Source organism: Ambystoma mexicanum, chromosome 14 (genome assembly GCF_040938575.1).
Source record: "Ambystoma mexicanum isolate Mex_15411 chromosome 14, UKY_AmexF1_1, whole genome shotgun sequence".
NCBI classification, from domain to species: Eukaryota; Metazoa; Chordata; class Amphibia; order Caudata; family Ambystomatidae; genus Ambystoma; species Ambystoma mexicanum.
Window position 1 is genome coordinate 280445007 of NC_090940.1, and position 16391 is coordinate 280461397.

At 45.9% G+C, this 16391-nt stretch overlaps 1 protein-coding gene across 1 annotated transcript in view; it reads left to right on the plus strand.

Moving 5' to 3' along the window:
• The first annotated feature begins 503 nt into the window (after positions 1 to 503).
• LRR1 (leucine rich repeat protein 1) overlaps positions 504 to 16391 on the plus strand; it is a 191844-nt gene continuing 175956 nt past the window's right edge. The window contains exon 1 of the mRNA XM_069637395.1: positions 504 to 827. Within this exon, the coding sequence (XP_069493496.1) occupies positions 639 to 827 (189 nt within the window). The 5' untranslated portion in view covers positions 504 to 638. The remainder of the gene's footprint in view (positions 828 to 16391) is intronic.

A 16391-nucleotide genomic window follows, 5' to 3' on the forward strand; every position in this document is an offset into this window, starting at 1 on the left:
TTCTACCCAGAGGCATGTCATCCACTACTGCCACTTTCGTTAAATGCTCAGTCTAGAAGTTCTTATTTAGAACTGTGTGGCAAGCCAACGCATTTTATGACATCCATCGTCGAGTCAGGCATTATTCCGGGTACTAATCATAATCTCGTCCATAAAGTTTGAGATAAAAGTAGCGCGATCTCTGGTCTTTACTGGGGACGGTCCTTGGGACGTTGGCACCTTAAGCCGATCGCTGTGTCCCACAGTCCCACTTTGATGTGCGTTCTGGATGGATTTTAATGTAAATTGAACTGTTTACATTTTCACGCGCAACCTCTTTTTAACTAAGGCGGTTCACTAAAATTGTCTAAAAACGTAATTACACTTAGAAGTGGCCATTTTTTTAAATTCAAACAATACCATTGCTGCTCTGGATGCGGTAACTGTGAGGTTCCTTAGTTGCCTGATCCTAAAATGGCATATTCCAGACTTCTGTTTTGCTGGTCATCTGGACGTGGCCCCACCCACCTGGGCGGTACATGTGTTCCAGTGTGTGTACGGTTACGATTTGAGCGCGAGCTGTAAGAGTGATTTCTGCAAACGAGGGAATGACTTGTTTTAGATAGTAGTTTATCCCTAGGGGTGAGGTGTTCACAATAATGAAGCTGCAGTGCGAGGTGGAAGTCATCAATCGCATGTTGCCCACTTTCGGCATGAGGAACAGGGGCAAAGGTGCTCGCGCCGTACTATCAATCGGTCGACAGCCGCAGTGCAAGACAGGGGGCAAGAGTACCGCCGTCTACCTGATGATCTGCACCCTGAAGGACAAGGCGGGTTCCAAGTACAAAGTAAGGGCTTCTTCTAATCTAGGGCATGCGAACCGCAGTGGGGCTGTGGGTGGTGCAGGGCAATGAATTAATCTGTACAGCGCCCAGTCCTGGGCATGATTGCACCGAATCTGGGGCAATAACGGACATGAACTGTTCTGAAATGGTTGGCATCCCATATATATTGATTCAACCCTACATGTCATGTGTACGCACAAACTCAATGAGATGTCAACCCTATATGTAATATGTAATTCAGCACAAACTCAAAGGGAATGCCAACCATTTCAGAACAGTTCGCGCCAGCATTGCTGGTCTTTGTGTCTGCAATATCATGTTAAAAAAAAAAAAAGAGACACTAAACGTCATAATGGTATCGTAAACGTTTGCTCATATCGTGAGCCACTACAATACAAGCTGCGAACTGAAATAATGCACGTTAACAAAATGAAACAATAGGGATGTGGACTGAGAATTGCCTATCATTGGTTATGAAAACTGATTTCTGAAAACTGCTTTCCAAGACCTCACATACGGCTATATCTTACAGTTACTTATTTGTCACTTGAACAAGTGAATTACTGTGATGTTTTCCGTTTAACCATGTGTGAGGGGTTTCCATCTGTTAAAGGTAAAGAAGCCGTAGCTTTTTTGGTTTTTATTGACCATAAAAACAAGTCGGGTATTCCATCTCACAAAGGGTGGATTACATTCATAAAACTCAGTGCCAGAAGCGTAGTGCACACACAGGGAACTGAATAAGGATTTGATGAGCAGGAACTTCAAGTTGCTCCTGGGTATCTCTCAGAAAGCAGCACTTACATCTGGGGATCTAGGAGCTAGTATAGAGTGGACCAAAAATGTTGCTCCCACATGAGATGAAAACTATAACCGTTTGCTTAATGCATATAACCACAATGTTTTAAATGTCTCCTAGATGTGTCAACATGCTCATTTATACACAGTCCCAAATGCACAGTTAATGTGATTTACATATTGATATTTTATTTCTATATTTGTTTGGCTAAGGAGTCAAAAGAAGCTCCTGGTAGATGTTTCTGTCATGACAACCAGGCCCTCCCAGGTTATAACCAGGATCTCCGTGGCTCCCAACTCATGTCAACTTCGAACCCTTTACACATGTAGCCCGCTGCACCAGTCTCCCGACAGAGCTGTAGCTCCTACTCTCCATTGGCACAGAACAGGGTCAAAGGTGAAATGTGCCACTTTGAGAGCTGCTGGAGGACAAGGTTCCTGCACACTTTTGTTACATTAACTTCAGCACCGATAGTTCAAAATGCCTTTAATAATTATGATAAACTATTGCCCTGTGGCAGGGTAATATTGAAATATAAACCATACCTAGGTTTTGGTATGCTGACTGATAACCTAATTATTATAGCTGCATCAAATCGGGATGATGCCAGTGTCAACCCTGTGAGTTTAGACCAGCTATGAGAGGCTATGTTGATTCAATAGCCTCTGAAGGCAGCCTGACTGTAACGCTCACCTGGTATCCACAGGGACGTCACTCGGCCTGTTCTGACCTCTTACGACCTCGAACCCTTTCCTGGAGTCTACTCGACTGGAGACTGGGCCTGAAACACAGGATTGGTAGAGTTTAACTCCCTATTGTCTGTGTGTGCTTGAACCCCTTGTTCCCGGGGTACAACCCTTCCCTTTGAACCACAGCTCACCTTGTTTTCTTAGAAAGTGTGCTCTCCGTCCTGCTTTCAGCGCAGGGCCGCATTGATTGATGCAGGCTCGTTGCTGCCTAGTTACTTCACTGACAAGAGTCCGACAGGTAAGTATAATGAGTCTTTTGAACAGTTCTCTAACTTTGTTCCTTTCCTTCCTTAGATGATGGCCGGCATCCGGGGATGGCGACGTGCTGCTGACATGAGTAGCGCTGAAGGTGAGTGAGAGCGCGATGCGACCCTTTCATATTTGTATTGAACTGAGTTTATTTTCTGTGTCTTTTAGGTGCCGAAACGTTTTCAGCGTGGATGCCGGTTATGAAGAAGAAATGCGGTGAGTAAGCACGGTATGCTGCGCCTCTAGATGTTTCCACGCTAACCTGGAGTGTCTTTTCCCTCTTGCAGATGGATGAGAAGTTCCGGAGACAGAGTTCCCCCATAGCGGCTGGGATTCAGGTAAGCGTTTGAAGCTCGTACAGTCTTTAAAAATATGCGAAGATTTGCTGAAAGCTTACTAATGCCTATTTTCTGTTCTTTTCCCTTTTCCTTAGGTAGCGGCGTGCCGGGATGGGAATGACACCGCCGAAGATGCCCGCAGAACAGAAGAAGCGATGAATGGTGGGCAGAAGCGCTGCAAGGTAATGCTGTTCCTAACAGTGTTCTTGTTCTTGCAGGAGCTGAGCGCAGAAGAAAGATGCAGGTCTACTGGAGACCGATCCGAACACGGTGAGTGTCACGCTGCAGGTGCAGAAAACACAAAGCATGTTTCTCAGCCTGGGCGTGGCTTAAATAGTCTCTGGGTATCCCAGGTGTCTCTGGGCTGAACCACACCCAAAAGACTAGACTGCACAAGCAGTTCTGGGAACCGAAATATGTGGGGGCATCCATCTTGTCCCCATCAATGCACTACAAGTCCAATCCCCAATGTTATCCTATGGGAGTGAGTGAGTCTGGTGCCACAAGCACCAGGTCTGACTCCCAAGTGGGTCTTTGGAGGGATGGAGAGGCCCTTGAGGGCCACGTAGGTGATCGTGGCCTGGCTCCAGCCTGACATCTTGGAGGGCTGGGGACATGAGGGGCAGGAATCATGACATTGACTCTGCATTCCAGTTAATGAGACAAAATTCAGGCTGCCTGCCTATTTTGTCTCAGTGGGAGGATCGGTAACTCCTCACCTGCCTGGCCCGGTAGCTCTCACTGGGGGATCTCCTGAGAGCCTGGCTTCAAAGAGGCAATTCTATAGGAAAGGCTTGCCTCACAATGCGACTGGCCATCAGAAAGCCTTTGAAGCTGCATGCTGAGAGTGGTAGCTTTAGGGCAGGTGGAGAGCAATAAGGGGCTTGATGAAGGATTCCTCTAACTTGATTTTCTGTGGTATCGTCTTTCCTTTCCGACTCCTCCACTTGCTGTGGGTCAAGGCACTCTGTATATGACATCGGGAGACCAGAGTAATTTGTGACCGGGAATGGGTCCCTTAAATCATGGTTGCTTTCATCAAATCCTTTGTGACCATTTACCTATAGAAGAGGGGGTCCACCCCTCCTTCTTTGATTCACTTTTCAACCTTCAAGGACATCAGGAAGAATTAATCTCTACTCAGTTGCTAAAGCATTCCTTCCCAAAACCCTCTGCCAGGGGGGAAGAGGTCTTCCAAGACAGAAGAAAGCTTTGCTCCCTACCCATCTCCAAGGCACATTGTTGGAGGACTTAACTGAGGACCTAGACATGCCCTCTGCTAACAAACCTCCTTAGGCTGGGAAAGCAAAGACTGAAAAGGACACACCTTGTCCTAGAGCCCCCTAAAGTGGGTCAGAATGGGTTAAAAAGAAAATAAATGTGCATCTGGTACCAAGAGGCAATAGGTTTTCCACTGCCGTTGATACTTATATGGAAGAAGTGATTACTACTAGAGCAGGTACAGAGAGCATTCAAGCGGATATACAAGTGGTGAAAGCAGAATGATTTCCTCTTTCCGTGAGAGTATCTGTTAAGAAATCAAAGAGAATGATAATAGCAAAGATATTTAACTATTGAAACCTTTTGCTGCACATATTGCCTCAAACAAGAAAGCTTTGATTTGCAAAAACAGACTGCAGTATAACAGGATTTTTAACTAGTTGAAACATGAAACCTGCAAAAAGTTTGTGGGAAAGTCTCCACCAGACTTGCTAAAAATGTTAATTCAATAGTATTTTGCCAGGAAGACTGTTCTCTCACACAGATTATAGAAAGAGTTTGAAGCACTCTAGTTTTAAATATATGGTGGAGTCGCCCGTTAAGTGTTTATCAGCAATGTTGAGAGGTTCTTTTCGGAGGTTGACTTTTGTGCGTTTCTTAGATTGTCTGTTGATGGGATTCATACCGACACTGCAGCAATTTGCATGGCCTCCTGGCCTTCTGACAAATTTTGGATTAGTTTAGTAGGGAGAGATAAAATGGGGTCCATTTAGATTGGAATGCAGTGAGGAAAAATGCAGGATTTCTGTGCTCTTGCATTGATGAATACAGACGTTAGTACCCTGATTCTGTGTGCACTTCTAAGTATTTTATGTCATGATCTGAGGGGTTTGTGTCCAGAAAGGAAGCTTTGTGTGCCCATGGCGCTAGGATGCATTGGTCAGAGAGCTGCAGTATTCAAGTTGTCTTTAGAGGTATGGCGTTCTGTTGTTTGCCATCTCTGGGAGGGATCATTTCAAAACCATGTGTGATTGGCTCAGGGGGTTTGCGTGTAGAGTGCAGAACTTTAGTAATTAGTGAGAAGGGGAAATGTTAAGCCTTCACAATTTCCTGCCTGGCTTTGTTGGGTGATGCATGAATGTCTCCAATTCAAAGCTGTGCAATAGAGGGTGTGGTACCAATATGGCTGCCTCCTACCTGTAGCATGGTACAAGCGACTGCCTTCTAGCTTGCATTCGGCTAGAAGGAATTGAATCTGTGAGTGTTTAATGTTACACAGACATTGAGATACTACCGTTTTTTCTAATATTAATGGCAATGATTATCCTCCTCGGATCAACAGATGCCTGTCATGTTTTTATCTATGCACCTTTTATGGCCCTGTTGACTGATCATAAGACAAAGGTGAGGGAGGAGACTTGTTAATTTGTAACAGATGCTGTCTGTTTAGGCAGAGCATTCGAGTAACTTCTTACTACTGTATTGATCCGCATCAGTGGAAAATTAAGATCAAGTCAAAAGACACATTGTTATTCCTAAGAGTACAGCTCTTGCGTCCATAGGAAAAAAAATGTCTTGCATTGAAGGACCCTAAGGCCTGTACTACTTTTTGTTAACTGCCACATTCGTGATGTTTGGAGCTGTTACTTTTGATCACAAGTAGACATAGAAAAACTGTAGTATCATACTGAGGTCGAATTCAAGTGGAAGAGCTGACAAAATGTAATCTTGGCCGATACATGTCACTGCTGGATAGTAAATTCATCTGCCGTGGACATTTTCCCACAATCGGGCATTCCAATGTTCAGCAAAGTCCTATGTGTACAGCTAGTGAGACAGAGAAAGCCACCCGCTCTGTGATTTGCTCCAGGGCCGTCGCATAAAGATGATCCCCTTTCCCTGCAAGCCTCCCCAGCTTGTGATGTCAGACATGGCCTGAAGAACCCTCGCCCCTAAAATTGGAATATTGGGTGCACATTTAACCGTCATGCGTACTATGTTGGATATCGTCATGCGAATACAGTGCACCTCATTGTGAAGAGGTCCTGCAGAACCTGCTCGCACTGCTGAGACTCGCTCAGCCTGTAGATTCTCTTGAAGACTGGGGAGCTTGCGAGCAATTTCCACACAGGGCCTTTTTTCCAATTTAATTTTGATCTCATTTTCAGTATAAAGTTAACTCAACCGACATAAACAAGAAAATACATGGCTCAATTTTTCAAGAGACACAATTTATCCCACCCCATCATCCCTTTTCAGGAACTGAGTCCATACTGAGATAAAACCACAAGATATGTCCGTAAATCAGTTCGAAAATCGCCCCCTATTTTCCCTCAACTTATATTAACTTGTATCTTGACCATAAAGGTTACCACTCCCTTCTATGTCTCAGGGGAGCTCATGGTCCCATTCCATAATTGTATCCCTGTGAAATAGCTCTTGAACCGTACACACCCATTCTCTTTGTTGTAATTGTTCTTCCTGTCTATTGAGCTGCTATGCATGGTCTTGCACTCAATAAATAACATGTGATGCACCAAGTGCCAATTTTCCCGTCTTATATTGCTTCGGAGGCACACCAAACTATACAAGATATTGATCATTCTGACTTTGTATGCCATCCATACCTTTTATCCATGAGGCCAGCTCCACCACGTGTGGCAAAAACTCACCTTCTCCCTACTCTGATGTTCCCTCCATCCCCTCATGCATCTTCTCTTGTCTTGCAGGGGGTATTTGCCAACAATGTCTAACATAAATACTGTGTAAATTAAATTGGCTCGACAAGGTAGTGATGTACACTAGATCGCACATATATGTCCTTCATTTATCTGCTATGATGGTTCACATCATCCTCCCATCTCTGCCCTCAGATCGGGTATACCAGTCTCTTTCAATTTTCTCCCTGTTCTATAAATCAATGATATGAGGCCATCATTTTTCGGGTGTAAATCCAGAAACTTTTCACATTGCATCAAATGAATCGCTATTTTTAGCATTCATTTTGTTTTTTCAAGTACCTGTGTTAAGCTCTTTATCCAAATAGATATATTGGTGAACTATCCCTGCCTCCATAACTGTCCAGCCTATCAAGCCCCCGCCCTGAAACAGCTCTGATATCTGTTTGCCCCCACCATATCCAACAAGCAGGGAGGAGCCCAAGGGCAGCCCCTAGGTGATGGCCACGAAGTTAGCTTCCTTTCAATCCTTGCTTTTGCATTAACTCCAGGGTTATACATTGAGGGGAGCTAGGAGCTATTTAGCTCCTGCTTGAAGCCTCGAAGAGTGCTGGTTACCTTGATGCCAACACCTACTAGGAGCTACTTTTGGCTCCCCTGGCCAACTGATGCTGAAGAAACACATCTATGTGAATTTAACTCTGTGCCTTTGGGGCAATCTATAAATTAACATTATGACACATCTATATGACATTTAAAGCATAAGGGGTCGTAAATAATGGACAAAATTATGTTTGCATCTTATGTGGAAGATAGATTTGAGGAAGACTATATACTGGCTCCCCATTCCCCAGTCCTAGCTCCTGGTTATTGCTTGATACCCAGGAGCTGCCTTTAGCTCCTACTTATCCAATCTTAATTTCGATCCCTGAATTCCAGCAAAAAACTTATCACATGTTCTCTTGACAGTTTCAGAATATTCAATCTGGGGACCCAGAGCCACTCTGATAAAGTAACCGGTCTAAGAATATTATTTTCTACAGTAACACATTGTATCATCTTTGAGAAACTCATGTGGTCCTACAAAACGAGTTACTTTGCGGTCAGATAGTAGCCTTCCAGATCCATTTCGGAAGCCCAGCCCACCTACTTCCTTTGGTATAATCAAATCCAGGCATGGAATTCTAGTATTTTTACCATTCTAGTGGAATGTAAACATTGTAATTTTAACTTCCAATAGGAAAGGTTTTGGCAGTAAAATAGGTAGTGGTGGCCTAACACTTTGGCAGGGGTGCTGACCCCTCATCTGATTGTCAGGCAGCACAGTCCACCCATAGGCTTTATGGTAATGGAGACTGTGCTTCCTTACTCTGAAAAGGGGTGTGGCCCCACTGTGCATTTTTGTGGTTTTTGCAGAGCCTTTACGGCTGGGTGGCGGAAGGCTGGCTCTGAGGCCTCTCGTTATTACGCTAACCAAATAGTCATGCTAACTGACAGGAGACGAGTCCTCGCCTGTCAGTCAGTGTTTTGATGTTGAAGTGAGGAGAGGAAGGCCTCCCTGTCCTCTGTGACTGTGCGGGCCAGTGTGGATGCTTTGAGCAGGTAAGGCAAGGTAAGTGTTCTTTAATGTAATTTGTATGTATGTGTGCATGTTGGTGTGTTTTTGATTTTATGTGTGCGGGCATGCAGGGAGTTGTTTGAATGCGTGGGTGAGTGTGCATGTACCTGCCCTCAACCCTAAATTTAGCACTCCTGACTGCTAGATTTTGGGGTGGCGGCTGTTGGGGACATGGGATTCTTTTTTGCTTTACCTATGATGGACAGTAAAGATACTTTATTGTACATGAAGGGTAAGGCAAACATAAGTGTTATTACATGGCTAGACTGGTCTACATTCAATTTAGCCAGTATAGTCCAGTAATAACACTTATTGTAATGCATAGTACTCCAGCGTAAAGCGGACATGGTCACTTTACGTGGTTAGACTGGCCCGCATGAGTGGTGCCCATCTCCATATACCTTTACTGTGGCATAGCATTTTTTACTTGGCATCAAGGGTAAAGCAAACATAAGTGGGATTACGTTGTACACTGGCCTATGTTGGTATAGGCAGGCTCATAATGTCTTTCCGTGGTATGGCATTTTATACAGGCTGGGACCGCATCTATGGCAATACTGGCATATATTGGTGTAGCCTGCATGGACATGTATTGGCACAGCCTGCATGAAAATAGTGTATGAACTGGCACATTTTGTGGGCAAAGGCATCATGAAAATGCATAGGAAGATAGTCCTGTACACCACTGTTGGTGACTTGCATCTTTTCTTTTCACTCGCCCCCCCCCCCCCCCCACAACCCCAACCTGGATTCCCCTTGTTTGGTTAGCGCTCAGTCGCTCATGCATATTTGGTGCATGCATTTACACCCCTCCAGTTCAAGAATTCACCAGCCGCCACTGAAAATAGGCAGCATTGTAAACAAAAGGACCAGCCTGGGCAAAACATTAATTTTCTCTGTGTTTACGCGGCCCAACCACGACACACACTGTCCTATCCTCTCTTGGTCCCATTTAATATCTTTCCACAGGGGTTGCAATTAAGTTCATATAAAGCTCATAAATAGTCACTAATCCAGACTCTTAAATGTCTAGGTTTCTCTTGACATATCTTGAATGGGAGTGCCTAGGAATCAACTACTGTTGCTCTGGCTTTAAATCCTATTGGTAATAACAGGTTTTCATCCAGGTTAAGTTTATACCTAGGTGAAGGTCTGTATTCTCGCACCAGCGTACTAAGCACCAACTCATGCAATCCTTGTACTGCTCCCATCTGCCGTGTGTGCTAAAGGTTTAATAATCTCAGAAAAAAGGAGCAGGGGGGTGGGGGGGATAAAAGCCATCCTTGCCAAGTACCACACTATATAGGCCTGTGACGAAATGCTATATGGTGAAGATGTGATAGCCTGATTTAAAAGAATTAAAAAATATGTATATTTTTATTCTATTAAAAAATGACACACGTATTGTACATAGCTCTATTCGATGTTGACCATGCAAGCAGTTAACTCACATTATGAGCATCTTACAAAATATCGTCATTTCCAATTTCAAAACATGTTGAAAACGACATTATAAAAGACTAGCTCCAGCACATATAGTTTATTTCGCATTACAATTGATCCAACAGACATTTCCATTGTAGACTCTGTGTACACATTTTGGGCTAAGTTCACATCTAATGGGTTCTTAAAGAACTCTGTGACTGAATCTGTTCTGAAGTCTTTAAGCGCTGGCAATATGTTTTTTTTTCTTTAAAAAAAAATAATTTAAATTAATTTTCAACAAAATAACATACAAACTTTGTGCATAACTTCCAATGATACATCTCATTATTCGTCAGTTCAAACCTCCCTCGACCCTCTTCCCCCAGCCTATTCCACTTGCAATGTCTATGTATGCCATGTATTAAACTGCTTGAACTTTTGCCATATATCTATTCCGCAGATTGTGATGGTGCATGTGCCGGAGTCTGAGTGTCATTGTGTACGGGGGATGCCAATTCCTGATGCTTTATTATCCAGGCCACTAAATCCATGTTTTGCCCCTCTTGGCCTCGACGGGATGCTTCCTGCCACGCAGCAGTTTCTGCCAATGACCATTTCCGGAGGTCCCTCTGTGATGCTGGAAATGCATCGGAGGGACAGGGCCTCCGAATCCTTGACATTTATTGCTTTTTATCATGTGTTCTTTCTTGTTTTCTGCACAGGTGTTCATGTGGGACTCCTGGCGGTGCGGCTCTTCCTAGATTTGGTTTGGTGAACAGACCCTTGGGATACCCTTATGGCACCCATGGGTGGGGAGTATGACCCTGTACTCCTAGTGTATGTTTTTGGGCACCTGTGTGTGGCCCACATAGCAGGGTACGGGCTGGTGGCAGCTCTGTGCTGAATTGACAGGTGCCCTGAGTGTCCTCCATTTTGGGATGACCAGGCTCTGTCATTGGAATCAGTGAATTCCTGATAGGAAACAAGATGGCCCCTGTGGCCTCTTGCTTTCTATCGCCTGTTACCTTACTTTTCCGACGTCCCGGGAAGCCCTGACTCTGTCCCTTCCCCCTGGCTGGCTGTTGGGTGGACGTTCCATATATGGTGTTGTGGGGATGTCCAGGCCAGACTGGCTGGAGCCTTCCCAATGTCTGTTGTGGGTACGCCCGTGGGGTGGGATCTGGGTGAATGGAGTGTGTGACAAATACGCTTTTCATGTTAGGGGTGTCTAGTATCGGGTGTTTGACACAATGACTGAGACAGCCCTGCCCGAACTGGTATGAATGCAGTGTGTAGTGCTTAATGGCAGAGTGCTTGTCTGAATCCACATTCTGTGTTGCCAGTGTCTGGATGGAGAAGAATGGCCTGAATGCACTGTGAGCCTGAATGCCCTTCTGAGTGATTGGTTGCCTGAGTGTGACCCGACAGAGTGAATGGGAGATCAACAGTATATCTGGGGGCCTCTCGCTGCTAGAAATCGTTCAGAAGCTAAGGTTGATACTTGATGCTCACTCTCGAAGCCGAGCCAGAAGAAGAAGTTGAACCGCTGTTCCCTTCGTTGCAATCTGAAAGCTGCTCTGTCTTCAAGAACTGATCCAAGAGAGGACCTGGCTAGGAGACCTCTTCCCAAGCTACGACGGACCATCGTGCACCAGCTGATCAAAGCTCCCTGGTAGACAGACCTACGAAAGGCTGCCGACCGGAGAACTCTACAAAAACAGGTACGTTGGGACAGTAGAACTTTTATAGAAGGAGATAAGACTCTAATAGACAATATCTGGACTGGGCTTGTAGTGAATCTTCATTTACCGGTTGCCCAGGTGGCAGGGATCCTCCTACAGAACTGTGCCTAGTGGTGGAGGCCCAGTATTCTGCCAATTGTCTAACCAACTTGTTTTCCTCCTCAAGTCTATGGTTGATATTGTTTTACTGTGTTGATTCGTATGTTACTTGAATTGAGTACAGTTGATGCATTTTAATGGAATCCAAGTAATCGTGGTACCAACTAGAACTGTATTATATTTACTATTTTAGAATTGTCGAAGCACAAAGTGTGTTATTGTGATTGTGTATAACGTTAACCTTATTTATATAAAGACTGTGTTTTCACTAACATAGTGTGTGGACATTCCTTTGTGGGTGATTGGGGGACACCACTGTACTTAAGAACCAGCTTGCATCACCTCCTGAGAAGCTAGGCCTTGATTGCTCGACCATAGCTACCCTTTAGAGAATTTTGCCTGTGGTCCTCTGTGCCTCTCCTCTGCCATATAGAGAGCAGGAGTACAGACACCCCCTCCAGTGCTTTACACCCTCAACCATACACGTATCGCTGGGCCATTCCGTGCTTTACTGTAGAGGTAACGAAAGGGGGTAATGTTGGTAAGGGAGCAAACCCATCCCACCCCCACAGGTGCTTTGGGGTGAGGCGAGTCGAGTCCCAACAGAAGAATGATAATGGTCCAGGGGTGAGGGGGCATATGTCCCTGCATGATCATATCATACGTAATTCAGATGCTTAGACCTAGTGCTCGTATATAAGTCGACCCCATTTTGTACCCATAATCGAAGCATAAGGCATACACGGCCATGCAATATTTAGTGTGTTACACAGGCCGCGAGCGAGAATCTGAATAGGACCACGCGGCTAACTTTCACAGAAACCTTCCTCTGTTCTATAAATGTTGCCAATATGTGTGTTCTAGAAAGAATGTGCCCTGGAAGGCCACGAGACACCACTGGGCGCCTTGGTGTACATATTATCACAAACTGGCCAGAGCAGGCCTCCGACCACCACCCAGCCAACTACGAGTTATAGCCCCTACACTTCCCCAGTCCCAAGACCCCTGAATTCCAGGACACCAGTTGACCCCAGACCACCGACCATAAACCAATCCACCATAAGAGATCTCAGAGCATTGTCGTCCCACTTTATTGCATAGTGACATGATTTTTAATACAAGGTACTGTAGGAAGGGATACATTATAGTTCAAAAGCGAGGGTGGAAGCTTTGGAAGCCATAAAGACGCGATTGGGATGAGTGAAATGCGTGTGGGTTAGTGCGACCTCGAGACTACCCCAGTGCTAGTCTTTGAGCATACCAGGTGCGCTACATAGTGATAGAATAGCACTATTTACAAATGTAGTTAATTGCTCTTTTTGGCCTTGGTTCCCTGGATACGATGAGCCCAGCAGACCCCACGTGCTGGAAGACTGACAGACTGGGCTGGGACCAATGGCATGGGATCCCCTATGGAGCGGGCCGGCCATGCACCAACCAGCCACACCGGTTCTATGTATGTGTATGACGAAGTCTATGACTCTATCACTTTTTAATCTTCTGCTTGCATGCTTTTTCCCCGGAACATTCCTTGGCAGCAGAGTTCTTTGCTGATGCACCTATTTTTGTAGAAATAAAACTCTTTATCCTTACAAGAGTTTCTTGGCCCTTTTTCCCTAGCGGGTTGTATTTTTGTTTTTTTTGTTTTGGTGTGAGCGTTTAGGGGTGCGGCCTCAATGTAAAGTGTAACTCGCGTGACAAGGAGGAGGCAAAGTGACTAGTGTCTGTTATGTACCTGGTTGCCGAGGACATCGATCTGAAGGACCTAATATGATAAGATATGGCATTTGTAACGCGCCTATAAACAAGTGTTTCAAGGCGCGACGAGGCAGGGAGGGGGAAACAAGGGGAAGACGGACAACGATCCTACTAGGCCAGTTGTCATTTAGATTGCGCAAGTGCAGGGGTAGGGAAAAGTGCAAGGGGAAGGGGAGGGGGGGAAGTGCAGTACAGGGTAAGTAGAATAAAAAATAAATAATAGGGCCAGCTGGTGGCAAGTGCAAGGTAAGTGCAGACAAGTGCTGGGGAGGGGGGGGCTGTAGGGATACAGAGACAGTCCCGCAGTGCAGGGGTTGCCAGGGAGGCAGTGCAAGTGGAGAGTGGCTGGGCCAAGGGCCGAGGTCAAAGAGAGTGGCCCAGTTGCAGATTCAGTGCCGTTTCAGTGAAGAATTTAGCAGGGGAGAGGGAGAGAGAAAGCAGAAGCAAAGAGGAAGGTTTTGAGGTGCTTCCGGAACCAGAGATGGTTCTCCTCAAGTTTCAGGGAGGCAGGAAGGCTGTTCTAGAGGGAGGCCCCTGCCGCGGAGAGAGATCTACCCCCAGCTCGTTGCTTCGAGAAGCGGTTGACCCTGAGGGAGTTGGAGACGGATGAGCGAAGGGCTCGGGAAGGAAGATATTTAGGAAGAGAGAGTTGAAGGTATTTAGGCCCCAGGTCCCAGAAGGCCTTGTGGACAATGCAGAGGGTTTTGAACTTAATCCTCGCAGCCACTGGGAGCCAGTGTAGAGATTTCAGTCCTGGAGAGATACGGTCCCTGGGCTTGAGGCCAAGGACAAGTCTCGCAGTTCTGTTCTGGATAAGTTGGAGGGCGGAGAGTGGAGGCAGGCAGATTAAGACAGAGGCTGTTAAGTAGTCCAGCTTCGAGAGAACCAGGGCTCGGGAGACAGTGAGCTTCTGGGGGAAGGAGAGGAAGGGAAGAACACCTCTGAGGAGGTGCAGCTGGTAATGTGACTTCTTAGAGACATCAGATATATGAGGAGAGAAGGAGAGTGTGGAGTCGAAGATGACCCCGAGGTTTTTTGCCTTGCAGGAAGAGGGCCAAGAGAGGCTGGCCAGAGAGCTGCAGGGAAGGAGAGAGTGGGTGTGCCGATGAGTAGACTTGAGCACAACCCCACCGGGGCATGGGGCATTTGTCTGGCACTGGTGTTTTACACGTCCCAATTACACCGCTGTATATGCCTATGACGCCTGCCCCTCAAAATTCAGGCTCCGCAGAAACAGCCTCATGAAGGAATTATTGCCATGGTAGTCTAATCCCTGCTGCTGGATTTAACCTTGTGGGCTTTTAAACTCACAGGACCGACGTTTGATTCATGTGAGAACAGGACACCGGGCAGTGAAAAGTGCAAAATAACCGTGGATGGGGGGGGGGGGGTAACATTTAAAAAACCCATGCTATCGGATACTTTTGTGTGCATGCTTCAGTGGAAGTGGTTTGGGACTACATGTCCTAGAATGCACTTCGGGCCATAGCGGGGCCATCCCTTATTACCCACCCCCCCTAACCGGGGGTCTAAGACATCCTGCAATGATTACACATTACCAAAGAATCGCAAGGACAATTGGCGTATATTTGGAAACAAGAGATCACATTTATTAGTCCCACAATATTTTGGGGGCGGTCACAGCTCTTAAGTAAATACGTCTTGGACTTCTAAGGTAGCCCAATGGGCAGGCTTGTCGTATTATAATTCCCGGGGACACTTGTCACTTCCGGTTTACAGAGTAGTGTGTGTCCGCTTCTGATAACTGTCAAGCAGTAATTGTTAAGGACCACTGAATCTCGTTGACGAGGAGTGTCAACTGTCCATAAAGGACTCGTGCCAGTTGTCTGAATTTGGCTCTATTGCGACCATCGGGGAAACTGCCTCGGATGAAACTGCACGGTCAACCTCCTCATTGGTTAGGACCGCCCCGTAACTCTGCCACACTTTGGGGTTTGCCTCCGCCAAAAACATACCAACCTTATATAACTGCATCTACACTCCCTGTCTCTTGTAAGCACATCCTGCCCAGAGCTGTGAACACAACACAGAGGAAACCTTTGGCTTATGCTGTCTGACTGCAAGGTCAGTCACTTCCATAACCTTTGCATGGATCACTCATGTGTCTGTTCTTGTGAGGACAGCCCACCTCTGGTGTCTGACCACCAGGTAAGGACTCCCTCAACACTGGTCCCAGGGTGTCGGGCCAATATACTCGCCACCCCCCTTTTGGGAGTCCATTATGCATGGTGCAAAGCCTGACAACAATTATTTGGTCATAACAAGTCTATGCTTTTGGTCTGTGGACCTGCCAGACTTGTGTAGTGTTATTTTAATACTCTAATGACTATATGTAAAGTACTTCACCAGGCTTCACTTGGCCTACTGTATCTCATACTTCTAATTGTAAGGTTGTCTGCCATATTTGAATTACTATCCAATCTTACTGCTGAGCCTGTAACCCGTGGGAATATCCCACACCTTACCAGGCCCTTCAGCAGTGCCCATGGGAATAATCTAGACACAAACCTGAGGCGGTCCTCGGATACCTCCATTCCTATGGCGGCACATATATCGTTAGTATGCACACTGGAAGTATGCAGGACAACCAAAAAAAACTTAAATCGTAACTCACTATTAGTCCTTTTGGATAAACATGTTTAAAGTCTTGCCACACCATTTTTCCCACTGGGGAGGGTCCTTTTTCCCACATTGATCTATTGCACATCTTTGCCTTTCCCTCTGCTCCTGCTCTCCTCCTCGGAATTCAAGCATCTTGCGACTGGGTGACTCCCCAACGCATTGAGCAATGGTGTGCAAATCGGCACCTTGCACCCACACTTCACGACCCCTTATTAAATGATCTGCAGGCCTGTCCAGAACCAAAACCC